The sequence below is a fragment of the Microcaecilia unicolor genome, chromosome 1 (genome assembly GCF_901765095.1).
Source record: "Microcaecilia unicolor chromosome 1, aMicUni1.1, whole genome shotgun sequence".
NCBI lineage: Eukaryota > Metazoa > Chordata > Amphibia > Gymnophiona > Siphonopidae > Microcaecilia > Microcaecilia unicolor.
The window spans coordinates 25967187-25993578 of NC_044031.1; the positions used below are offsets into that span (position 1 = coordinate 25967187).

The 26392-nt window shown below is 46.4% G+C and overlaps 1 protein-coding gene across 1 annotated transcript in view; it reads right to left on the reverse strand.

Annotated features, from left to right (window-relative positions):
• Positions 1 to 26392, reverse strand: part of LOC115461718 — a 101725-nt gene that overhangs the window by 55128 nt on the left and 20205 nt on the right. Inside the window, exons 2-3 of the mRNA XM_030191792.1 lie at positions 25348 to 25474; positions 22679 to 22789 (exon numbers count right to left, since the gene is read on the reverse strand). Coding sequence (XP_030047652.1) covers positions 22679 to 22789; positions 25348 to 25474 — 238 coding nt within the window. The remainder of the gene's footprint in view (positions 1 to 22678; positions 22790 to 25347; positions 25475 to 26392) is intronic.

Sequence of the window (26392 nt, forward strand, 5' to 3'; positions counted from 1 at the left end):
GAGGGCCTTCATAAGGAAGTGCTGGGCTTGCAGTCAGGGCCTTTGCATAGTGTCGTGTTATGCCTAAAGGTCGTCAGGTTAGTGAGTGTACTGTTGCACTGCCACATAGCCTGTCTCTGGGGCCTTGCCCATCTGCTTATTGTGTCTGTGGACTGCTAGTCCTTCTGTGTGGGCTCTTGCTCTTCTGCTTGTGTGTCTGTGGACTGCTAGCCCTTCTGTGTGGGCTCTTGCCCTTCTGCTTGTGTGTCTGTAGACTGCTAGTCCTTCTGGTGCTCCACTCTTTGCAGCCACTGTTTCTTCCAGCCTTTGTTTGTTTCCTGTCGGCGGTGGTTTGCTCCTGAGCTTCAGCCACCGCCCTGACCTCTGCCCGTGCCTGGTTTATTCTCTGTTTGCTGCCAGTCTTTGACTATTGCCTGTACCCGGATATTCTCTGCCTGCTGCCCGTGCCTGACCACAGCCTGTACCCGGATATTCTCTGCTTGCTGCCTGTCCCTGACTACAGCCTGAACCCAGATATTCTCTGCCTGCCCCTGACTATTGCCTGAACCCTGATATTCGCTGCTTGCTGCCCGTCCCTAACTACAGCCTGAATCCAGATATACTCTGCCTGCTGCCGGCCCCTGATTATAGTCTGAATCCTGATACTCTCTGTGTGCCTCTGCCCAGCTTATGTGTATACCCTGTTTCCTGCCTCTGCTTGGCTAGTGTATTTCCTGAGTGTTTAGCCCGAGTCCTGTTTATGCCCAGCTTTCTGGTATATCTTGAGGCCTGTTTCTGCCAAGCCTGCTTGTATGTCCTGAGCCCTGCTTCTGCCTAGCTAGGGGTATATCCTGAGTGTATATCCTGAATCCTGTCTCTGCCTAGCTAGGGTGTATATCCTGAGTGTATATCCTGAACCCCGTTCTGCCTAGCCTTTTTGTACATCGTGTCTCCTTAGTCTGTCTTGTGTTTCTGGCTTAGTGGCTGCGTGCAGCTTTCAGTCCTAGTCTAGTTCCGTGCCCAGCCTCTCTCGTGTATCCCAGACCCAGGGTGGGTCCTCTGGATCTTCATTTCCTGCCTTATCCTGCAAGTCCTGCCGGCCACCCGCACTCCGGAGCTCAACTCCGGAGGAACGGTGGCCAAGCGCAGGTGAAGCTGTTCCTGTTACTAATACTACTACTTAATATTTCTAAAGCGCTACTAGGGTTACGCAGCGCTGTACAATTTAACATGGAAGGACAGTCCCTGCTCAAGGAGCTTACAATCTAAAAGACAGGTGTACAATCTAAAGACAATCTAAACAATCTAAAGACAAGTGTAGAGTCCGTCTGATAGGGCATACTATATATGTTCTGCCTGTTCTAGTTGCCTGCCTCAGTACTACTCCAGTCCAGAGTTCCAGTCCTGCTCTTCTGTGTATCCAGTTCCAGGGTGGTCTTGCCTGCCGCTGCTGCTCCTCGGCAGTGGCCCAAGGGCTCACGAATTCTGGTTCTGCCTCGAGGACCCGACGCTCTGAAGCTCACCACCGGAATATAAGGTGAGACTGAAAAGTGGAGTCACGACCACAGTCGTGACACACACACGTTCAGTGGGAGTGTTCTGTTGTACAAGGTAGAAAGTTTCCAGACATACTTTTACAAAAGCACCTTTTCTGTCCCTCATGGACTGAATCTTAGCTTTGCCAAAGCAGTATGAGGTTAATTGAGTGGGTTGGCAAGGTGGGACTTGAAACCAGTTCCTTCCGGCTCCCAGGCCCTAACCAATAGGCTACTGGTACAGGCAGAGCTACAATTTGAACAGTCTGACTATGAGGCATAGGCGGTCGGTGGCCCAACTGTTTGGGGAGGCTAAAGGGGGTGGGGTTAGGGGCGGGTTGGGGCGGGGCCAGGGGCGGTGCTTACCTCCATAATTGTCTGACAACACAAAGAAAAAAAAAATAAGTAAAAATAAAATAGTCACAATTAATACCTTTTATTAAATTTAGATATTAGATTGTAAGCTCTATTGAGCAGGGACTGTCTCTTTGTGTCAGGTGTTCAGCGCTGCGTGCGTCTGGTAGCGCTATACAAATGTTAATAATAATAATATTAGATATGTATCATATGTCAAAGAATAAAGTGGTTGCTCAAAGCATAAGCTAACCACAATCGCTCAACTGCAAAACACTATGCACAACTTTGTGCAAACACACACTCAGAACCTTACTGTACCATAAATATTACACTGCACAAAAACTAATACACCAACATACCACCCATACGGAAAATGCAGACCGTCAACAATATGAAACAAGGGATCATAATATCACAATTCTCATGTAGAGCCACAAAACACCCTTTTAGGGTGGATAGTGTTCACAATGAGCTCCTTTTATTAGCGACCATATGTAGATCCTTCAAGAGGTAGTGTGTCATGATTTAGGCTCTAAAACCCTTTCTGATGTTTTGGTGCCACCTCAGTAAGGCCAACACACAATCTCTCCACTGCAAAACACTATACACAAACGTGTACAAAAACACACTCACAACCTTACCAAACCATAACAGCACTAATTCCAAGGACAGGACGGGCTACAACCTTATGCGTGGAAAGGCAGCACTATAATTACACCGGGCTCTAAAACACCAGTACACAAGCTAGTGAAAAAAATAAAAAGGGCTGCAAATACTACAAATACTACACGCTAGCTGAATACTGCACCTTGATCACACATGAAAAACACATGACACAACAGATATGAAGGCAAAATACTGAACTGGAAAGTTACCTCAAGAAGTCAGACTCAGCATGCAGCAATACTAGAAAAATTGAAACTTACATGCAAAATATCACAGATGCACATTTCCAAAAGCTGACATATTCCAATTAATAAATTCTGAATTAAAAAAACGTTTTCTACCTTTGCTGTCTGAGTATTTAGTTTTTCTGTTAGCTTTGGTCCCAGTTTCTTCTGTTGTATGCAGCAATTCTCTTCTCCCCTGCCCTCACCTCCACTCCAGTGATCTGTTCTCTCCCCCTGCCTTCCCCCTCTCTCCAGCGATCTCTGCCCTCCCCTCCATCCATCCACCCACGGCCAGAAATTCGCCTCTCCCCTGCCCTCCCCTCCAGCGATCTGTTCTCTCCCCCTGCCCTCCCCTTCTCTCCATGTCTTGTCCAGCGATCTGTTCCCCTCCATGTCCAGCGATTCTCCCTGCCCTCGCCTTAACCGTTTTCGCTCTCCCTGGCAGCAAGGTCTGTGAAGAAAAAGGCACTGCAGGCTCGCCTCCAGCTTCAGCTTTTCCCTTCGCTCTTCACACAGTGTTCCGCCTTCGCGATGATGCATTTCCTGTTTCCGCGAAGGCGGGACAGTGTGTGAAGAGCAAAGCGAAGGGAAAAGCTGAAGACGGAGGCAAGCCTGCAGTGCCTTTTTCTTCACAGACGTTATTGCCAGGGAGAGTAAAACGGTTGTACGCGGGGGGGGGGGGGGGGGGGGGGTTTACATGCGGGGGGGGGGGGGCAAGGAAGGCTGCCGGTCGGGGAGAGCAGGAAGGAAGGTGGGCGAGCTCCCTGGCTGCTGCGCAAGCCCTGCGTTTGTGATGGCAGCAGCCAGGGGAAGATCAAGATTGGGCTGGGGAGGCTTAGCCTCCCCAAGCCTCTTATACGGGGCGCCTATGCTATGAGGCACCCATAGCACTGCATAGGTTAGATATCCAACATCTCTGGCCACCCACAAACCACCCTGGTATGGGATGTGAAGTGCTATACAGGCTCCAGCATATTTTTATACCACACCCCCATCACCATGATTGAGATCAGCACTTCCAGTCCCATAATGCATCAGAATCCACATTGTCCTAAGACCAACTTCAGCCAGTGAGGCTGCATATAGGAAAATGAAAGCTGGTTGCCAGCACAGATGAGACAGGAATTTACCCTCATTACGTACATAAGTATTGCCATACTGGGACAGACCGAAGGTCCATCAAGCTCAGCATCCTGTTTCCAACAGTGGCCAATCCAGGTCACAAGTACCTGGCAAGAGCCCCAAAAAGTACAATACATTGTATGCTGCTTATCCTAGAAATAAGCAGTGGATTTTTCCCCAAGTCCATTTTAATAATGGTCTATAGCCTTTTCCTTTAGGAAGCCATCCAAACCTTTTTAAAATCCCGCTAAGCTAACTGCCTTTACCACATTCTCTGGCAATGAATTCCAGAGTTGAATTACATGTTGAATGAAATTCCAGAGTTTAATTACACGTTGAGTGAAGAAATATTTTGTGTGATTCGTTTTAAATTTACTACTTTGTAGCTTCACTGCGTGCCCCCTATTCCTAGTATTTTTGGAAAGAGTAAACAAGCGATTCACATCTACCCCGTTCCACTCCTCTCATTATTTTATAGATCAGGCAACAGTTGCAGTTAAAGATCCCTAAGAAAGGGCGAACTATCCCACAGAGGCAGAAATCAGGGTAAGAAACACTTGTGTCTACAATGAATTAAAAAAAAGAGAGATGCATATAGAAAGTAAGAAAAACCACCACGAATCATATTCCACGCCTGATTTGTAGGGCTACCATAAGGTTCAAGAAAAAGGAGGACTGAATGAGCCAGTCCAGGTTTTACTTCCATTGAAAGCAATGGAAATCAAACCTGGGCTGGCTCAATCTGTCCTTTATCTGAAGCTATATGGTAACCCTTGGGGTGTAGAACATGGTTGAATGTGCTAATCTGTATCCTATTCTAATGATCTCGGGGCCAAAAGGTTTGGTGCGTGAATGAGCGATATTTCCACCCTACAATTAAGAACCATTTTATAAAATATTCCGCGTAGAAATGTTAGGCTTACGGGGTCAGGACTGGGGGAAAGGAACATAAGGGCAAAGGGTAGGGGTAAGGGAGAGAAGGAAGGGATAGAGGTGCATTAGAAATTGGCAATAAGAATGAAGGCAGAATTGGCAAGAACAGAATGCAGGTGAACTGAGTACAAAGTAAGATCTAACCACTCGCCAAAATCTCAGAACATCACCAGAAACACATTAGAGCACGCCAACAAAGTTTCTGAGACTCAAAAAAAAAAAAAAAGGCTCATGCAACTGGACTTGGGAGCTGTTTTTATAGCAGGAGCAAAAATCCGCATGGATCTTTGGCAGCATCACGCCTTTTACAGTTTATGCTTTCTGTGTCGATTTTCAGGACACCCACTGCTCCGTCCACTCTCTGCCCAATCCCCTCCTCTTTTTTCCACGTGGAAAAAAGAGGGACGGTAGGCAAGTTGTGCGCCTGACTTGGGTCTTTATAAAACTGAGCTTCGCGTGCTTCTCATTTTGGTGCCGAAATTGCCGTTAGGCGTCAATTTGTTATAGAATTAGGGGAGATGGTGATTGGCTTCACACTCATAAGAACATCAGATATAAGCGTTGCCATACTGGGACAGACTGAAGATCCATCAAGCCCAGTATCCTGTTTCCAACAGTGGCCAAACCAGGTCACAAGTACCTGGCAAGATCCCAAAACAGCATAATACATTTTATGCTGCTTATTCTAGAAATAAGCAGTGGATTTTCCCCAAGTCCATTTTAATAATGATCTATGGACTTTTCTTTTAGGAAATTATCCAAAACTTTTAAAACCCTGCTAAGCTAACTGCTTTTACCACATTCTCTGGCAACAAATTCCATAGTTTCATTACTCATTGAGTGAAGACATATTGTCTCTGATTCATTTTAAATTTACTGCTATGTAGCGTCATCGCATGCCCCCTAGTCCTAGTATTTTTGGAAAGAGTAAACAAGTGATTCACGTCTACCCGTTGCACTACACTCAGTATTTTATAGACCTCTATCATATTTCCCCTCAGCCTTCTCTTTTCCAAGCTGAAAAGCCTCTCTAGGCCTTCCTCATAGGGAAGTTGTCTCATTCCCTTTATCATTTTCGTCACCTTCTCTGTACCTTTTCTAATTCCGTTATATCTTTTTTTCAGATGCAGTGACCAGAATTGGATCAATGTTTTTGCCCACCCATCCCTGACAGAGTATGGAATTGAACAATATAGTGAGGGGTCAGATTTTTTTGGCCCTTCTTCATGGTATCACAGGTATGCAGTCGTACCATGGAACAATACAAAGGCATTATACCATTCTCATTTTTGTTTTCCATTCCTTTCTAGTAATTCCTAATATTCTATTTGCTTTCTTAGCTGCCGCTGCACAATGAGCTCCATAGCTGGACTAGCTTGTTGTATATCCTGTAACTTAGACCATAGTAACATAGTAGATGACGGTCCATCCAGTCTGCCCAACAATATACCGTATTTTTCGGACTATAAGACGCACTTTTTTCCCACCAAATTTGGGAGGAAAATGGGGGGTGCGTCTTATAGTCCGAAGGTAGCGAGTTCGGGATCGCCCTCCCCTACTTACGTCACGCGATGTTCCCTGGTGGTCTAGTGATGTCGGGGCAGGAAAGAGCCCCCTCTTTCCTGCCCAGCGCACTGCTCTCCGTCCTCCTGAATGCTGCCTGACGGTCTCGGCGAGATTCAAAATGGCCGCCAAGACTTCAATTCTTGGCGGCCATTTTGAATCTCGCCGAGACCGTCAGGCAGCATTCAGGAGGACGGAGAGCAGCGCGCTGGGCAGGAAAGAGGGGGCTCTTTCCTGCCCCGACGTCACTAGACCACCAGGGAACATCGCGTGACGTAAGTAGGGGAGGGCGATCCCGAACTCGGACAAGACGCACCGGAGCACCTAGGTTTTAGAGGAGGGAAAAAGGAAAAAAAAATTTTCCCTATTTCCCTCCTCTAAAACCTAGGTGCGTCTTATGGTCCGGTGCGTCTTATAGTCCGAAAAATACGGTAAACTCATTACGTATGCTATGTCATACTTCATATGTATACCTGGTCTTGATTTGTCCTTGCCATTTTAAGGGAATAGACCGTAGACGTCTGCCCAGCACAGTCCTTGTTCTAAAATTTCTGAAGTTAACATCAAAGCCCCTGAAGAGCTCCACTCCAGCCCATCCAAATCTATTCAGCCATGATCAGGGCACAGACCGCAGAACTCTGCCCAGCACTGGCCTTGTTCTCCAATTTCTGAAACTGAAGCTGAATCTGTCCAGTCACGATCAGAGCACAGACCGTAAAAGTTTACCCAGTACTTGCTTTGTTTCCCCAATTACCAGTTCCTAATCTCTGCTAAGGTTCTTTAGATCCATGCCTTCTAAAAAAGATTCCTTTGTGTTTATCCCATGCATTTTTGAATTCTGTTACCATTTTCATCTCCATCACCTCCTGCGGAAGGGCATTCCAGGTATCTACCACTCTCTCCATGAAAAGATACTTCCTGACATTATTCCTGAGTCTGCCCCCTTTCAACCTCAATTCATGTCCTCTAGTTCTGGTGCCTTCCCGTCTCTGGAAAAGGTTTATTTCCAGATTAATACCTTTCAAATATTTGAATGTCTGTATCATATCACCCCTTTCCTCCAGGGTATACATTCAGGTCAGTAAGTCTCTCCTTATACATCTTGCAACGCAAATCCCATACCATTTTCGTCGCTTTTCTTTGAACTGCTTCAAGTCTTTTTACATCCTTAGGGGTCCTTTTACTGAGATGCGCTCAAAAATGGCCTGTGGTAGTGTAGGCGTGGGTTTTGGGTGAGCGCAGATCCATTTTTCAGTGTGCCTGTAAAAAATGCCTTTTCAAAATATTTGCCGAAAATGGACGTGCGGCAAAATAACAATTGTCGCACGTCCATTTTGGGTCTGAGACCTTACCGCCAGCCATTGACTTAGCGGTAAGATCTCTCACGTTAACCGTGCGGTAATCACTTACACTCGTTGAGTTGGAGTTACCGCCCGATTTTCGCCGCACGCCAGAAAATAAAATATATTTTCTGGCACGCATAGCGGATGTACGTAAAAAGGAAATTACTGCATGGGCCACGCGGTAGCTGGGTGGAAACTTCAAACTGACATGTTGGGCTTGCGTAGGCACCTACACTGTGGAATGCCTTTCCAAGACCCATATGAACAGTTAGCGACCATCTACCCTTCCGGAAGTTGCTAAAAACTTACCTCTTCAAACAAGCCTACCCAAATGACCAGACTTTAACCTATGAACCCACTCTACACCACTCCTACCTCTCCTACCCCTACATCCCCTGCCCATTTCACCTATCTCAACCTATTTCCTAACAACCACATCATACCTCTACTGTTGCTACAGTTGTTCTTTCTGTGATACTATGTAAGCCGCAGTGAGCCTGCTACCGAGCGGGAAAGAGCGGGGTATAAATGCAATAAATAAAATAAAATAAAAATACACGGCTTAGGAGAAAGGAAACATTCTACTCACCCCTATACCCAAAGATGCAAAGAAAAATGCTAGTGAACTTACCAACTATAGACCAGTAGCATCCATTCCCTTAATAACCAAAATAACAGACCAAACAACTCACAAACTATTTAAGTAAGTTCTCAATGCTACATAACTCCTAGTCAGGATTTCGTTCTAACCACAGTACTGAAACAGTACTAGTTACGCTCATGACCAAATTCAAACAAATGATAGCAACCGGCAAGAACATACTACTTCTACAATTCGACATGTCCAGCGCCTTTGACATGGTTGATCATGGAATTCTACTACACATCCTCGAATACTTCGGTATCGGAAGCAACGTTCTCAATTGGTTCAAAGGGTTCCTAACCACACGCTCATATCAAGTAACATCAAATTCGATTACATCAGACACATGGACACCTGAATGCGGAGTTCCACAGGGATCCCCCCTTTCACCAACCTTATTCAACCTAATGATGATACCATTGGCCAAACTACTATCAAACCAAAACCTCAACCCATACATATATGCTGATGATGTAACAATCTACATCCCATTTAAACAAGACTTAAAGGAAATTTCCAGCGACATCAACCAAAGTCTACATATCATGCATTCATGGGCAGATGCATTTCAGCTGAAACTTAATGCAGATAAAACCCAATGCCTAATACTCACCTCTCAATACAACACGAACAAATTTACCACCATCAACACACCAAAACTGAACCTACCAATTTTGGACACCCTAAAAATTCTTGGAGTTACCATTGATCGGCACCTAACACTTGAAAATTGCCCGAAAAACACAACCAAAAAGGTGATCCACTCAATGTGGAAATTAAAAAGAGTAAGACAATTCTTCCCAAGAACTGTCTTCCGCAATCTGGTACAATCACTGGTACTCAATCATCTAAACTGGCTGCAAAGAGCAAATACTCAAAAAACTCCAGACAGCCCAGAACACTGCAGCTAGACTTATATTCGGAAAACCAAAGTATGAAAGTGCTAAACCCCTACGAGAGAAACTACACTGGCTCCCACTCAAAGAACGCATCACATTCAAGGTGTGTACCCTAGTTCACAAAATCATTCATGGCGATGCCCCAGCCTACATGTCAGACCTGATAGACCTACCACCCAGGAATGCCCAAAAATCATCTCGTACATTCCTTAATCTTCATTTCCCCAATTGCAAAGGTCTAAAATATAAACTAACGCATGCATCAACCTTTTCCTATATGAGCACACAATTCTGGAACGTGCTGCCTCGCAACCTAAAGACGATCTATGAATTAACCAACTTCCGCAAACTACTGAAGACCCATCTCTTCAACAAGACATATCATAAAGAACAACACAAGTGCTCCTTAGTAAGATGCGGCCTCCAAAATTGAACACAATACTCGAGTGGTGCCTCTCCAATGACATGTAGAGGGGCATCAACACCTCTTTTCTTCTACTGGTTATACCCCTCTCTATGCAGCCTAGCATCCTTCTGGCCATGGCCACTGCCTTGTCGTATTTATTTATTTAGATTTTGCTCACACTCTTTTCAGTAGTAGCTCAAGGTGAGTTACATCCAGGCACTCTGGATATTTCTCTGTCCCAGGAGGGCTCACAATCTAAGTTTGTACCTGAGGCAATGGAGGGTTAAGTGACTTGCCCAAGATCACAAGGAACAGCAGCGGGATTTGAACCGGCCATCTCTGGATTGCAAGCCCGGTGCTCTAACCACTAGGCCAGTCCTCCACTTGTCAACTTCAGATCCTCGGACACCATCACCCCAAGGTCCCTCTTCTGAGCCAAGCTTACCAATCTCTCTCCTCCTATCTGGTACATCTCTTTTGGATTTCTGCACCCCAAGTGCATCACTATTGAAACCAATGATAGATATCAAAATTATTCCTTATATTTTAATCTTTTAAAAAATATTATTACTTATGTTAATTTAGTGATAGTGCTCAGAATTTTAATGTGCCACACTGGCAGTTCACACTTGACCATCCATCATCGCATTCCAGACCCTCCCTGCCTGTTGATTCTAATATTCCAAACTCTCCAATAGCATAACAGCTCTGTCTGTCAAATCTCTATAGCAATGCTTCAAATTGGAGTGGAGGAGTGGCCTAGTGGTTAGGGTGGTGGACTTTGGTCCTGGGGAACTGCAGAACTGAGTTTGATTCCCACTTCAGGCACAGGCAGCTCCTTGTGACTCTGGGCAAGTCACTTAACCCTCCATTGCCCCATGTAAGCCGCATTGAGCCTGCCATGAGTGGGAAAGTGCGGGGTACAAATGTAACAAAAATAATTAAAGCAGTACTTATTTGCAGGATTTCTTTTTTTTTTTTTTTTTTGCTCTTCTGGAGCGCTGGTGTGGGTTTGATACCACATGTCCTTAATTAAACTTCCTTCCAGTGGATACATGCTTCAATACATGTGCAAATCAATAAAATGACTCCATTATTACAATTCTTCCTTCCTGAAATCCAAGTAGACAGGGCCGGTCTTAGCAAGTGCGGGGCCCTATGCAGACCAATTTGGTGGGGCCCCATCCTAGCCCCGCCTACCCAGCCCCGCCCCTACCCTAGCTCCGCCCTCACCCTAGCTCCACCCCATTGATACGATTATTCCATTTTTAGAACATTTTTTTATTTACGAAATTTCAAATAAAGACAAATGAAGCTAAACTTGTAATAAAAAAAAAAAACTGATTGAAATAATAAGCACAATGCTATCATGAAACCTCCCCTCCCCAGAAATTATTCAGTTCAAGTCCACTACAATTAGTGGCGGGCCCAAGCCGGGGGTGGATGCCGCGCCGGTGGTGGCGGGAGCAGAGTGGCCGAGCCACGGGAATGGGGATTATCTCAGGCGACTAAGGTGAGCAGCGGCGGAGGTTGGAGCGGAGGCACGAGAGAGTTGAGGCGCTGCGTGGGACCCCCTTAGGCACGCCATGCGGGGCCCCCTTAGGTGCGGGGCCCTATGCGGTCGCCTTGGTCGCCTCTGCCTAAGACCGGCCCTGCAAGTAGATTACATCTAGTACATGTCGTTCACCCAGTTCTTTTGTCACCCAGTCAAAGAAGTCAATAAGATTCATTTGGCAGGATTTTCCTTTGGTAAAGCCATGTTGCCTTGGATCCTGTAACACATTGAGGCTTATTTTCAAAGCACTTAGCCTCCCAAAGTTCCATAGAAACCTATGGAACTTAGCCTCCCAAAGTGCTTTGAAAATATGCCTCCTAGGCTTCTAGAAAGTTAACTATCCTTTCCTTCAGCAGCAACTCCATTATTTTCCCAATCGCTGACATGAGGCTTACCGGCCTGTAGTTTCTCACTTCTTCCCTTTTGTGAAGAGGGACCGCATCAGCTCATTTCCAGTCTCCCGTCTCTAAAGATCTATTAAATAAATCCTTTAAGAGTTCCTGCCAGGGCTTCTCGGTATCCTGGGATGTATCCTATCCGGCCCCATAGCTTTGTCCACTTTCAGATTCTCAAGCTGTTTATAAACGCTTGTTTCCCTGAACGGCACAACATCCACTCCATTCCCAGATACTCCTTTGGCAACTAGCCCCAACCCAGCCAGTGGCATAGCTCTCCCAAGCGAGGCTGCAATCTTTTCCTGCCTCTTCTGCCCGCTCTCCCCGTCCGCGTGGTCTGCTCCCTTTTACTGCCCTGAAGCACCGTTCTCCCTCCAGCACCGGCGATTCCCATAGCCAGCCTTCTGCCAGCGTGCGTCGTCGGGGCCTCTTCTCAGGCACGTCCCGCCTACTCTGCAACTTCCTGTTTTCCGCAAAGGTGGGACGCGCACCTGAGGAGAGGCCCCGACGACGCAAGCTGGCAGAAGGCTGACTATGGGAATCGCCGGTGCTGGAGGGAGAACGGCGCTTCAGGGCAGTAAAAATGACCAGACCACGCGGATGGGGTGAGCGGCAGAAGACAGGGAGAAATGCAAAACTCGGGAGGGGATGGAGAAGGGAGAAAGCGCTGCCCAAGACCAGAGTGGAAGTGAACCTATCTAGTCCATTGTAAGCAAGGTAAGGAAGCCAATTTGTAATCTGTTTCCACTTTCCACCCCCGCGTAGCCGTCATTTCAGTTCACTCAAAACACAAATTTTGTGCCCACCTACTTTGGGCTCAGGCCCATCCAAAACTGGCTGTCTGGCTACGCCACTGATGGTCTTCAGTATCTGTGTCTAACTTTACAAAGAATAAAGGAATAAAAAACTGCCTTATCTGTACGTGTACAGACTAGTTCTGTGTTCCTAACAGAAGTGTGGATTCCTGCATTGTTGAAAAAACTAAGGGGGTCTTCTGCCAAGGCGTGCTAGCATTTTTAGTGCGTGCTAAAAATAGGCGTGCACTAAACGCTAGAAATGCCAATGTATTCCTATGGGCATCTCTAGTGTTTAGCGCGTCCCTGTTTTTAGTGCGCGCTAAAAATGTTAGCACGCCTTAGTAAAAGACCCCCCCCCCCCCAACTTTTTCATAATAAAATAATCGTATTAATCCCTTCCTAGATTTCCTATTCTGTTCTTTACTTTAACTCCGTGTTCTGTTCTATTAATCTTCTGATAGGTTTGATGTCTTCAGAGAAATGTTTCTCCACAGTCAGCTCTCACTCTTTCCACATTCAGTTCTCACTAATGTATAACCAGTAAGTTCCAAAAATTAAGAACTGGTTAATAGTATTTTCCTTAAATTGTAGTAATAGGAAAATAAATAAAATATTATCTCAAGACAGGAGTATTCGTGGGGGGGCGTGTCAAGATGGCTGCTCAACCGGTCGTATGGTAGTGAGCTCGGAGTGTTTGGAGAGAGAACGTATTCTTTTTTAATACAATGCCTCATTCAAAAAGAAAAGGGAAGCTAAAGTTAGATCCTCAGCCTACCTCGATGTCTTCCCCAGTCCAAGCATCTCTGGAGCGCTACTTTACCGGTTTCTCTAGGCTTCGTGAGGAGGATCCCGCCGCGGGAGCACTCGGAGAAGCGCGTTCCCCGCTGGGAGAGGAAACCTCCCTTTCACCACCTTCAACTCTTCGGACTCCTCCGTGTCCAGCGTCGACGGCGTCCCTGGAGGGAAACCCTGCCGATTCCGGAAGTGTATCGGCGGGGCTATCCAGCGAGGACCCAGGCATGGCAAAATCGACGCTGATGTCTGAGGGAGTTTTTCTATCCTCAGAAAAAAAACCGGAGGTGACATTGGAATCGATTGGAGAGATGCTGAACCTGATGAACTCCACATTACAAAAAACTTCAGGTGACGTTTTAAATTTAAATGCCAAGCTGGAAGAGCTAAAAGTTAATGTTGATTCTGTTAAAGATACTCTAACAAAGCAAGTTTCTGATCTTGGCAAAGAAGTTGAATCATTTAAGGAATTTAAGACAATGTTTATCAAAGATAATATGGATATAAGACGGAAAATTGAACAATTAGAGAACTACAACAGACGGCTTAACCTCCGTCTGTTGAATTTTCCTAAAGTCTTAGGGTTATCGCCGATAGAAATATTTAGAAGATATTTAAATGAGATCCTCAAAATCCCCATGGAAGCTATTCCTCCACTGAATAAAATTTACTTCATTCCTAAACCAAAAGGGGAGATAAGAGGAACAGAAAATATTACCTCAGACTTTCAAGATATTTCAGCCATTTTGGAACAATCTTCTGAAACAACACTTGATAGAGCCACACTATTGATTTCTCTTGTCTTTGAACAAGACTATAATAATATATTAAGATTGTATTTTCGCAATACCAAGGCTCAATTTTGTGGTTCTAAGGTCTGGATTTTTCCAGACGTGACCAAACAGACACAACAAAAAAGAAAAGCTTTTCTTAAATTGAAACAAAGAACAATTGATACTGGAGGTTCTTTTTTCTTGGCATATCCAGCAAAATGTGTGGTTAAATTAGGTCAGACCAAATATACTTTTTTTTCACCTGAACAACTGGAATCATTCCTAGAGGCGAAACAGTTGAAATGATTTTATCCTGGAGTAAGCAGCCTTTACCTGTTAACAATGTTGATTTCTATTTTTGTAACTTCTCTAATTCTATCACTCCCCCCTCTAATTGAGGTCTAAGGAAGGTTAATTATTTTCTTTATCTTTAAGTGTACAAACTTCCTGTCCATTGCAAGACTTGTTTTCCTTTGTAAGTTTTTCATATTTACTTATTATTGGCAATATTGGATGAGAATGTTGTATATATATACTATTTGTCTGTGTTTCTAGCAAGGATTACCTTGTTAAAATTATAAAATTATAAATAAATAAATAAAAAAAAAAAAAAAGACAGGAGTATTCTATTCCATTAAGTCACTATTTTAAACTCAGTCAGAAACTAACACATTCTGAGTCCAAAGTTTCCGCAGGTCATAACCTCTCACTTGGACAGATTTACTTTAAATGCCACCTCTTTTTATTTAAGATGACCAAAAAAAAATTAGAAACTTTAAGGGCCCTGTTTACTAAGCTGCGTTATAGGCACGTTAACATTTTGACCGCACGTTAACCATGTACACGCGTTAACCGTATAGGTGCTTACAATATCTCTATAGGCACCTACATGGTTAATGCGCATGCTAATTGTAGGTGCGTTAAAAACGCTAACGCGCCTTAGTAAACTGGGCCCTAAGTTTCTTCAAGTTCTTTCCAATGACTGAAATTCTTTAACTAGGAATTAAATTTACCTTGGCGAGTTTGTAAACATTTCAACATTCATAAAAGGACATCTTAATTTTCAGATCAGTTGCAGAAAACTTTAAGCGGCCCTTTTACTAAGCCATGGCAGGGCTACCATGCAGGTAGTGTGGGCCAAATCAACACTACCGCTGGGCAGGGCCGCCGAGAGGGGGGGACAGGGGGGACAAAATTCCCCGGGCCCGGGCCTCCGGGGGGGGGGGGGGCCCGGCGCCGCTGCCGCAGTCCGGCCCGCCCGCCCTCCATCACTTCCTGGCATTGAACTTAAGCGCCTCACCTTCGAAAGCACAGCAAGCAGTGGCAGACCACTCCTTCCTTCCGTGTCCCGCCCTCGCCTGACGTAACTTCCACGAGGGGGGTACACGGAAGGAAGGAGTGGTCTGCAGCTGCTTGCTGCGCCTTCGAAGGTGAGGTGCCTAAGGTCAGTGCAGAGGGCCCGGGGGTGGAGAGAGGGCCGGTGGCGGGGGGCCCGGCGACCTCGGGTGGGGGGTCCCCGGGGGCGGCCTTGTCCCGGGCCTGGCCCAGTCTATCGGCAGCCCTGCCGCTGGGGTAGCACAGGCGCCTGGAAGTAATTCTGAAGTTGGCGTACACTGTTTCCCGGAGTAGAAAATAATTTTCTATTTTCTACCATGGGGGGGGGGGGGTGTTCCTGGTGGTAATTGGCAGTGTAGCCACATTGCTGTGCCCGATTACAAAGTAACATCGTAGATGACGGCAGAGAAAGACCTGCACGGTCCATCCAGTCTGCCCAACAAGATAAACTCATATGTGCTACCTTTTGTGTATACCTGACCTTGATTAGTATCTGCCATCCTCACGGCACAGACCGTAGAAGTCTGCCCAACACTAGCTCTGCCTCCCAACCACCAGCCCCGCCCCCCACCACCGACTCTGCCACCCAATCTCCGAGTAGTGCAGGTGCCCAAACTGCCAAGTAAATAGGTGGTGATTAAGGGCTCAGGCAGTAAATAGCCATGCGCTACTTTTAATAGTACTTTTAATAGTAGCGCATGGCCATTTACTTCCCCATTTAACAAAGGCCTTTTTACCTGCCACAGTAAAAAATGGCCCAGCGCGCACCAATTTCACGCATCCACACTAGCGCAGGCCATATTTTACCTCAGCTTAGTAAATGGGCCCCTCAATGTTTATATATAAACCAAAGACTATCAGACTCTTCAGACTTTGTATCAGGGGCATAGCTAGGTGGGGGCATGGGCCCCCGCAGATTTAGCCCTGGCCCCCCTGCTTTCACCCCCCCCCCACCGCCGACCCTCCCCTGTCACATTCGATCCCCCCCCTCTCGCTGCTGCCAACCCTCCCCTGCTGCTGCCATCAGGTACCTTTGCTGGCGGGGGTCCCCAACCCCCACCAGCCGATGTCCTCTTCAGCGCCGGTCTCCGGCACATTGCTGATCTGGATTCTGTTTCAAACAGAATCCAGATCAGCGAACGTGCCAGACTCAGAGACTGACGCTGAAGGGGACTTCGGCTGACAGGGGTTGGGGAGTCCAGCCAGCAAAGGTACCTGGCGGTGGCGGGGGAGAAGGGTCAAAAGGGACGGGGGAGGGGTGCCGCCGCTGGGGGGTCAAAACTGGCAGGTGGGTCTAAAATGTGCCCCCTCATCTTGGGCTCTGGACCCCCCTCCCACCGAAGTCTGGCTACGTCCCTGCTTTCTATAAATTGTACGAAAATCGCAATAATTTACTCTCTCTATTTAAACACTGAACAATTTATAAGTAAATTCTTTTTCTGAAATTTCTTCACTCAGCTTTAAATAACTTAGGACCTCACTTATCAAGCCACACTAGCGGTTCCCGCGTGGCAATGTCAACGAAGCCCATCAGCATTACTGCACCGGGGACCACCAGCGCGGCTTGAAACAAGGCCAAAAAATCCTTTAAAAGGACCTAAATTCCTTACCAAACACTTTCTTTAAATACTAGTAAAAAAGGCCCGTTTCTGACACAAATGGAATGGGCGCTAGCAAGGTTTTCCTCGGAGTGTGTATGTTTGAGAGAGTGTGTGTGAGAGTGACTATGTGAGAGAGACAGAGTGAATGTGCGTGACAGAGAGAGAGTGAGTCTGGGTGCGAGTGTGTGTGTGTGTGACAGAGAGAGAGTGTGTGTGAGCATGAGAGTGTGTGCCAGGGCCCCCCCTCCCTCCCGCCCTCTGAGTTCAAGGACCTAAATTCCTTACCAAACACTTTCTTTAAATATTACTCTAACTTTCTTTATCCTTCCCTCCTTATAATTTTCAAATTTATTCTTGTTCAAATTTCCTCTCACACAGACACAACCACTCAGCCTCCTCCTCCTTCTTCACAGCGAGAGACTCTAATTGGCCCTAGAAACAGGCTCCTTCTTGGAACTGTGCAGCCAATCAGAGTCATGCCATAGAATTCTATGGAGACAGCCCCTTACCATTTTTCAATCATTAAAATTACACTATAAAAACCCTTCATTTTAGGTTTTCAACCACATGCAACACCTTACAGCCTTGCTTTAAACAGATTTATATAAGAACTTTTATGACCCCCAAATGGGAAACTCACACACTTAAAACTTCATTAAAAAGGGTCATAAAAATTCGCACTAAGGATATATGTGGCGCCTAGAAGAGCTTTCCATATGGGAGCATCACCGGATGGAGCATGTGGGAAATGCCATCAAGAAGGGGCTACATTGGCTCACATGTTTTGGACATGCCCAAGAGTGGTTTGGTTTTGGAAAAGTATACTACAACAAGTGACAGAACTCTGGTCCCGAAGATGGACATATGATCCAAAGTTGCTTTTTGGACACCCAAGGCTAAGCAAGCCAACGCCGAAGGGATTCACAGACTTTGTAAAAAGAGCTACAGTAGTAGCGAAAAAAGCAATCCTGCAGGAGTGGCTGGGGAACAAACCACCATCACTGCAATATTGGCGAACTCAAATGCTTATACTTTTACGTACAGAACATCTGGCAATGCGGAACCAGCCACGGATAAGAAGACAACAATTTGAATGCAGATGGGCACCCTTTTGGGAAACCTTGACCCCAATGGTCCGGAGCCAGATATTGAACCTATAATCCCCGTTGCTGCTGCTCCTGTAACCTCTGCTTGTTATTGGATATATAAGGGAAAAAAGGGGGGGAGGGAACAGGGAGGGGAGGGGGAGTAGTTTAGGGGGGGAAATACTAATATCAATAAAAAGACAAAATGTGAAGATATGCCAATTGCTGTTATGGAACTTGCTTATGTAATGTGAAATGTTACAGCTGATTATGTTCACTTAATAAAAATGATTGAAACATAAAAAGGGTCATAATAGGCAAGCAATGGTGGCTGCGAGGGTTGTGATTGCTGGGTATTGGAAATCTGCAAAATGTCCCTCCTCTGACGAGATGGTTAAATAAATTATGGTTCTTATGTGAAATGGAGAGACTTCGGGCTGTGCAAGGTCACACGGAGGCGAAGTGGGAGGCAATATGGGAGCCCTTTCTGAAGCACTGTGAATGTTAAGGGGGTAGGGGAGGGCAGGTAGGGGTGAGAGGGGAGGGACCTTGGTCTAGTTGGGTGGGATAGGTGGGTGTTGGAAGGTGGGGGAAGGTTTACTAAAATTTCAAAACTTTGGAGTCACTGTTTATGTAGTTGGCAGAGTTGGAATTCATGTAGTTATTGTATTGTTGCAAGGTAACTTTGTGAGGGTTATGCTGGGGCTATTTTGTTTATATCTTCATGTACGATTGTACGCTGTTTCTTTTTCATGTAGTATCCTCTGTACAGGGATTTCTCAATCTCTCTATATAAAAGGCAACACCAACGTTCTATGAAGCCTCCAGCCGGAAGCGTGAAGGGGGCGAGATATCCGGTTTCCCTATGAGTGTCTGCCCCGCCCTCTCTGTAACACAGTCAGTGAAGGAAAACAGCAGAGCACCAAATCAAATCGCTGGCTCTGTAACAGTGAAGGACTCAGAGGGGGGAGGGGAGAGAGGCCAGAGGGCACGGACACACACACTCCCACATGCACACAGAAGAAAACATTGCTAGCCCCCGTTTCATTTGCATCAGAAACGGGGCTTTTTTACTAGTACTCAATAAAGACTTCATATCAATTTTTTTAAAAAGGGTCATAATACATCTTTAGAACCTCTGGGCACCTACATTCTTTAATTTATAACAGTGTCTGAACTCTTAAAATACTATAAATATTTTGAGAAGGTGTCAGTGCCAGTCTCCTTTCCTCTTAATGAGCATGCACGGAAATTCACATCATTTTCAGGTTGTTCTGGGCTCCCCAATGCCCCCTTCCTCTCCCAGCATTCTTTGGGCCACTTCAAAAATATGTTCGTCATCATGTATGTGCGATTGCACAATTGTGCACAATCACAACCCCATAAAGCCCTTCATTCTCCGGGCTCCTCCTGCTAGTTAAAAACTTTCCTCCTGGACCCTCAAAATCTTCTTTTTAGTCTTCCCAACTTCCAGGGCAAAAATGGGACCTCCAAACATGTACATGCTCATGATGTCATCGCTGTGCATGCACAATGAGGTCACGCACATGTGCAGCAGGCTTCCCCACTCGGCCCGAGGCTCAGGCAGAGCCAGGGCCTTTCCTGCCTTGTCTCCCCAGCCTAAAACGAGCCTCCAGCGGCTCAGGAACAGGACCTCTGGGGAAAAATCTTTAGCACCTGTGGCAGGGCTGAAATCACGTGGCCTCTACCCCCGGGTGCCATCATGGACCACTTCTTTCTCTAGAACACCCCCCCACCCCCAAAGGTAGAAAAATAATTTTTTTTTACCAAGGGTTACACACGTTATGATGTATTGCAGGGGTGTAGCCAGACTTCGGTGGGAGGGGGTCCAGAGCCCGAGGTGAGGGGGCATATTTTAGCCCCCCCGGTGCCGCCGCCCCCCCCCCCCCGCCATTGCCGACAACGCCCCCCTGCCGCCGACCCGCTCGATCCTCCCCTCCCGTCGCCAACCCGCCGTTGCCTACCTTTGCTGGCGGGGGACCCCAACCAACGTTGTACGCGCAGGATGTCAGAAACAAAAGGAAGCCTTTTGCGAGAAGAGGACTTCGGCTGGTGGGGGTTGGGGTCCCTCGCCAGCAAAGGACGGCGACGGTGGGTTGGCGGTGGGAGGGGGGGGGTCGGGCGGGTCATCGGCAGGGGGGTCCAGGGCCAAATCTACGGGGGCCCAGGCCCCCCGGCCCCACGTAGCTACGCCACTGATGTATTGTGGGAAGAGCTCCACATGAACACTTTCTAAACCTTTTAGGGGTCCTTTTATTATGGCATGTAGGCGCCTATGAGCGTCCAACACGCGTCAATACCGCATGCCCCGGGCAGTAAATCCATTTTTGATGTGCGTACAAAACACTTGGTAGAAAATATTTTCTACCATGTGCCAGTTTACACACGCGTCATGACACTTACTGCTCAGTTAGCATGCGAGACCTTACCACCAAGTCAATGGGTGGTGGTAAGGTCTCAGGCCGAAAATGGACACGCGCTGGTTTTAATTTTGCTGCATGTCCATTTTCGGACACACAAAAAAAATGCGCCTTTTTTCTAGGCGTGCTGAAAAATGGACCTGCGCGCATCAAAAACATTCAGGCCATTTTTCAGTACCCCTTAGTAAAAGGACCCCTTAATGTGCTAGGCTCTATAGAATGGTATCACCTCCTTGTATATCCTGATGACTATAGAGAACACCTGTTATAGGTAAGTAACTTAGCTTTACTCAACTGTCCTCTGTAATACCTCCTCTTACTATGTACAATATTTATTATTACACAGCTGTACATTACAATAAACGTTGGTGTTGATATTGAAAGCGATTTAACCAGCCACGAACGGCAACTAGCCAGTTACATCGCTTGTTCGGGGTTATCCACCGATACTCAGTAACCCTTAACCAGTCAGCGCCACTGAATATCACCACTGGCCGCTAAATTCAGAGTTGACTATTTCGTGGGTGGTCTGGGGGCGGAGTTGGCACTTAACTACCAAAGTTTAGCGGTTAAATTGGACCACATAAAAGTCAGTCCTATCTTTATGCGGTTTAAGGGGCCCTTTTACTAAAGCACGCCGAAAAATGCCCTGTGCTGCTGTAGGCGCATGTTTTGGACGCTCGCAGGCCCATTTTTCAGCGTGCCTGCAAAAAAGGCCTTTTTCTTTTTTGCCCGAAAATGGATGTGTGGCAAAATTAAAATCAGCGAGCGTAGGATTTGGGGTTTAAGTTTAGGTTAGTTGTACATGTTTAATTGCTGTACTGATCTGTGTTATTGATATCAGATGTTCAGTGGCCATGTGTGAAATATTACTTGTTGTAATGGCATGTATTTCTAATAAAAGTCTATAAATAAAAATAAAAAAAAATAAAAAATCAGCGAGCGTCCATTTTTGGCCTGAGTCCTTACCGCCACCCACTGACTTAGCGGTAAAGTCTCACGCGTTAACCCGACGGTAATTGTCAGCACGTGTATACTGCCGATTACCACCAGGTAAGCGCCACGCGGTAGAAAATTTCTACCACGTATTTTGGACATGCGTCAAAAATGAAATTATCGCTCGGGGCACGTGGTAGCCAGGTGGTAGTTCCAATTAGAAACGCATTATGTACACACCTTAGTAAAAGGGCCTCTATGAATATCGCATTTAACCACATAAGAGACAGCTGGCCTCATAAACCTGGATATGGCTCGGCTTTCACTATCTGGGACTAACCCTGCAGGCAGCTAAAAAAACGCTCAACACCACCAGCTCAATATTGACCCCATCATTACTCTGTACAGTATCTGTTATACTTCTTCTGTTTTCTGTAAAACCTTCACTAATTCTGTACAGTATTACTAAGCTCTTATACTCTTACCATCTTTCATCCTATATAATAAAATGCACTTCCAACATTCTGAAGCTGACTGCATGGCTGAGGCATTCCTGCTCTCTGTATCCATCTCCTGAATTGACATCACGTACTTCCGGGTTCGTCACAAGCAGAAGTGACCAACGAGGTTTCTCGGCTTCAGAATGTTGGAGGTGCATTCTATTAAATAGGATTGGTCAGTTCCTTGAAGCACAGCCAGAGCTCAGCGTCCTGCACAGTAACGCTCAGGCACCAGAGAGAGAGAGGGAGGGGGGGCCTGACACCAGAGAGTGGGGGGGGGGGGTATCTCTGTCACACACACACTCTCTCTCTCACACACTCTCTCTCTCTCACAGTCAATGTCTTTCTCTCTCTCACTCTCACACACTGTCTCTCACCACTCTATGTCTCACATTCACTATGTGTCACACAGTCACTCACAAACTCTCTTGGTCTCATACACTCAGTCTCACAGAGAGTCTGTGTCTCACACACACTCTCTCTTTCGCACACACTGTATCTGTGTAAAACACACTCTCTCTCTCTCACACTGTGTCTCACATACGCACTTGCACACACTCTCATTCTCACACACACACTCTCTCTCTCACACTCACACCCAGACTCACTCTCTCTCTCTCACACACACTCGCACATTCACTCTCTCTCTCACACACAGTCACTCTCACACACACTCTCTCAAACATACACACTCCGAGGAAAACCTTGCTAGCGCCCGTTTCATTTGTGTCACAAACGGGCCTTTTTTACTAGTTCTCTATAAAATGCATTACTCATCTGTATAGTATTATTACTCACCTAGGTATGAATGAGCGCTCTCTCTCTCTCCTGAATGCTGGGGATCCCAGTCATATATCTCTTCCTCTTGTTTAATCCTTAATAACGTATCAGGATTGATCCTTTCAAAGCCTGTTTCCAGGAATAAACATGACAACTGAGTTACAGTTCCCCTATATTCATTGAAAAATACCCAGCAGGGGTTCTCATGGAACAGGTTATGATGGGGGAGGGGAAGAGGAGGCTGTAGTACTGCTGCCCACCATGAAGCAAAAGGATCTGAGGGTTATTATGCTTCACTTCAAGTACTCTGATAGTAGAACCAGTCATAGATCTTTAGAAATAACTTGACACTGACCAGGTGTATATTCAACAAGCCATTATGAGTAGTAATGATTGATTTAGGGGACTCCAGTAAGTTTTCATGCGTAGCAGCCCCTCAGCTCTCTCTCCCCTCAGAGCTGGATCAATGTTTTTGTCCACCCAATCCCTGTGGGAGTACGGAATCGCACAATGTAGCGAGGGGGTCAGATTTGTTTTTTTGGCCCTTCTTCATGGTAATGTAGGGAATCTGGCCTTAATGCCTCTCTCTAGAGACTGATGTAAATCATCCCAAGAGATGCTCATTTGAGATCATCAAATCATCAGCATACAGAAGTTTAACTTCTAAAATCTGTCAACAATCAGCAGTATAAAGAGGTAAAGGGTCATGGATTTGATACACTGCGGTTTACACAGGGGCAGTGGAATGCTTTCTTGTTCGGGAGGTGCTCAAGCCCCACCCCCAACCCTTCCATACCATTCTAGTCCCTTCCTATGGCATCCAACATATCTTTCCTTTCCTCTGTCCTTCTCATTTCTCTCCTTCCCTACTCCCTTCCCCTCATCTTATCCAGCATCTCTCTCTCTTTCCCTTCTCCCACCCCCTGCCTGTAGTGTTCAGCATTCCACTCCTCCAGGGTCTCCAGCATCTCTCTCCTCCTCTCCCTTTCAACCCCCCCCCCCCCTCCTCTCTTCAGCACCTCTCTCCTTCCCTCCCGTCAGCATCTCTTTCCTTCCCTTCTACTACTGCTACTACTAATCATTTCTATAGCACTACCAGACATACACAGCACTGTGCATTATATGTAGGTACTTTCTCTGTCCCTAGAGGGCTCACAATCTAAGTTTTGGTACCTGGGGCAATGGAGGGTTAAGTGACTTGCCCAAGGTCACAAGGAGCTGTAATGGGAATCGAACCCATGTTACCAGGATCAAAGCCCGCTGCATTAACCAGTAGGTCACTCCACCACTGTCTGTGGTGTCCAGCATCCCACCCATTCCATGGTCTCCAGCATCTTTCTCCTTCCCTCCCCCTCAACACCCCCTAGTCTCCAACATCTCTTTATTCCCCTCATCTCTTTATCATCTCTCTTTCCCTCCCCCTCCAGCATCTGTCTCCTTCACTTCTCTCCCCCTGCCTGTGATGTACAAATTCTACCCCCCATGGTCTTAAGCTTCTCTTCCTTCCCCTCCCCTCCCCTCCTCCTCCTCTGTTCAACATCTCTATCCTTCCCTTCCCCTTCAGCATCTGTCTCTTCTCTTCTTCCTCTCTGCCTATGGTGTATATCATTTAACCCCCCCCCCCCCCCATCTTCAGCATTTCTCTTCTTCCCTGCTGTGTCCACGAGGTAGTTATTCTCTTACCACACTCCCCTGGGGTGGCAACTCTATAAACTACGTTGGAGACCATGCAGGGCCTTCAGATGGTCAAGGTCGGCCAGCTCCCACCCTCTCCAACCTTCCTGTTTCAGAAGGGATGGAATCCAGAAGGCCAGCCTTGAGTACGTGCAGATGCAAGGTAAGAGAAGATAAGGCCTCATGGGGGGAGAGAGGAAGGGTAACTAAATTTTGGGGGTGCCATGGCACCTGTGGCTCCCTCTGTTCCAGGGCCTATGGATTTACATATAGGTTGAAATGAGCAGAAATTAGGACTGATCCTGGGGAGACATCAATGTGTGTGTGTGTGGGGGGGGGGGGGGGGGTGGATCTGGTCTGATGCTCTGCTCTCTAGCAGCAGTGGGTGATGATTTCTTGTATTACTGTTATCACGTGGTGATCCTGGAGATCATTCAGCAACTTTAGGAGCAGCCCACAGTGTCAAACAGAGTCATAAGCTGAGGAGAAGCTGACGAACAAACCACCACACTTTTCACTGGTCTGAAATGCTGCTTTAGTAACATCTGTTACAGCCAGGTCCTGAGAATTTGTGCTGCTCTGTCAGTGCTTAGCTGACCGGGTGGGGTAGGGGGGATGTCTGGAATGGGGCTATAGTCCCTGGTGCTAGCCTGAAGGAGTTGCTGGAAGGTCAATAAACAAAAGCATGGGAGCTTTGTGATATGGTGCGTGTTGGGGAGGGCACTGGCGAGTGGAGACTCAATGTACGCCACTGTGCTCTACCTCTGGTTTCAGCCATGCTCCCAGACCTGGAGGAGGATCAGCCTCTGATTTAAAGGTGAAAAAATTTGTAGGACATATAGGCTGGTCTTATGTTCCCTCAAACATGGTTCTTACACTGACATCTTAAGACACAGCGTGGCACTAAGATATGTCCTGACCATACCTGGAAACTAGAGGAGGTGGAAAATATCTCTAGTTACTTTAAATAAATCATCCCTATGTCTGCTAAATACAGATAATATAATCCTTACCTAGGGAGGTCAGGGTCTCATAATTCTCCTTCATCACCTCCCAGTAAAACTCCCTTTGTCCTTCATCTAGGTACTCCCACTCTTCCTGGGAGAAAGAGACAGCGATATCCTCAAATGTGACTGGCACCTGAAACACAAACCAGAAATGCACTCAGAAACATGTGGAGGTGCTCAGAATACACCCCCCACAAATTCAGTTGGGCACGGAAGGTTCACAATCTAAGTTTGTACCTCAGGTAATAGAGAGTTAAGTGACTTGATTGCCCAAGATCACAAGGAGCAGCAGTGGGATTTGAACCGGCCACCTCTGGATTGCAAGACTGGTGCTCTAACCACTAGGCCACTCCTCAACATTCCATGTAGAATCGTCAATATTTGCTCACACCTTTTTCAGTAGTAGCTCAAGGTGAGTTACTTTCAGGTACTCTGGATATTTCTCTGTCCCAGGAGGGCTCACAATCTGAGTTTCTACCTCAGGCAATGGAGGGTTAAGTGACTTGCCCAAGATCACAAGGAAAAGCAGTGGGATTTGAACCAGCCACCTCTGGATTGCAAGACTGGTGCTCTAACCACTAGGCCACTCCTCAACATTCCATGTAGAATCACCAATAACAGCAACATTCCATGTAGAATCTTCAATATTTGCTCACACCTTTTTCAGTAGTAGCTCAAGGTGAGTTACTCTGGATATTTCTCTGTCCCAGGAGGGCTCACAATCTAAGTTTGTACCTGAGGCAATGGAGGGTTAAGTGACTTGTGTATAATTATGGTACAGCCAGAGACCCCCCCACTGGAATGGTGGCGGGCCCAGTCATAGAGCTCAGGCCATTACAGACCTTGGCTGAGTCAGAAATCTGATGGCTGACATAACTGGGAGCTTACTGGAAAAGTATGGCCTAGTTTGTAGCCCAGATTGAGGCCTAAAAGTTAAGTCAATAGATATGGAAACAAAATGGAGGATTTCAACACAAAATGGAAGCCCATATCTGTTACAAAGTGGAATTTTCTCTAATGTAAGTTAGAAAAACAAGTTGAGAAATAAGTG